The 213-nt window shown below is 62.4% G+C and overlaps 1 protein-coding gene across 1 annotated transcript in view; it reads left to right on the top strand.

Annotated features, from left to right (window-relative positions):
* Positions 1–213, top strand: part of LOC119586792 (alpha-(1,6)-fucosyltransferase-like) — a gene marked incomplete at its 5' end in the record, with an annotated part of 14,318 nt that overhangs the window by 7,665 nt on the left and 6,440 nt on the right. Inside the window, 1 exon segment of the mRNA XM_037935512.1 lies at positions 34–210. Within this exon segment, the coding sequence (XP_037791440.1) occupies positions 34–210 (177 nt within the window).

Raw genomic sequence — 213 nt, forward strand, 5'->3', positions numbered from 1 at the left:
ATCCCCGGGAGTCACCCTGGCCCGTCCTTCCAGAGTGCACGTGCGGAGGACGGACAAGGTGGGCACGGAGGCCGCCTACCACTCCATAGACGAGTACATGAAGCACGTCGGGGAGTACTACAAGGCGCTGAGTCTGCGTCAGCCCGACATCGTCAAGAGGGTGTACCTGGCCTCCGACGACCCCACCGTCATCACCGAAGCCCAGAAGAAGTA

This window comes from Penaeus monodon, chromosome 22 (genome assembly GCF_015228065.2).
Source record: "Penaeus monodon isolate SGIC_2016 chromosome 22, NSTDA_Pmon_1, whole genome shotgun sequence".
In the NCBI taxonomy this organism is placed as follows: domain Eukaryota; kingdom Metazoa; phylum Arthropoda; class Malacostraca; order Decapoda; family Penaeidae; genus Penaeus; species Penaeus monodon.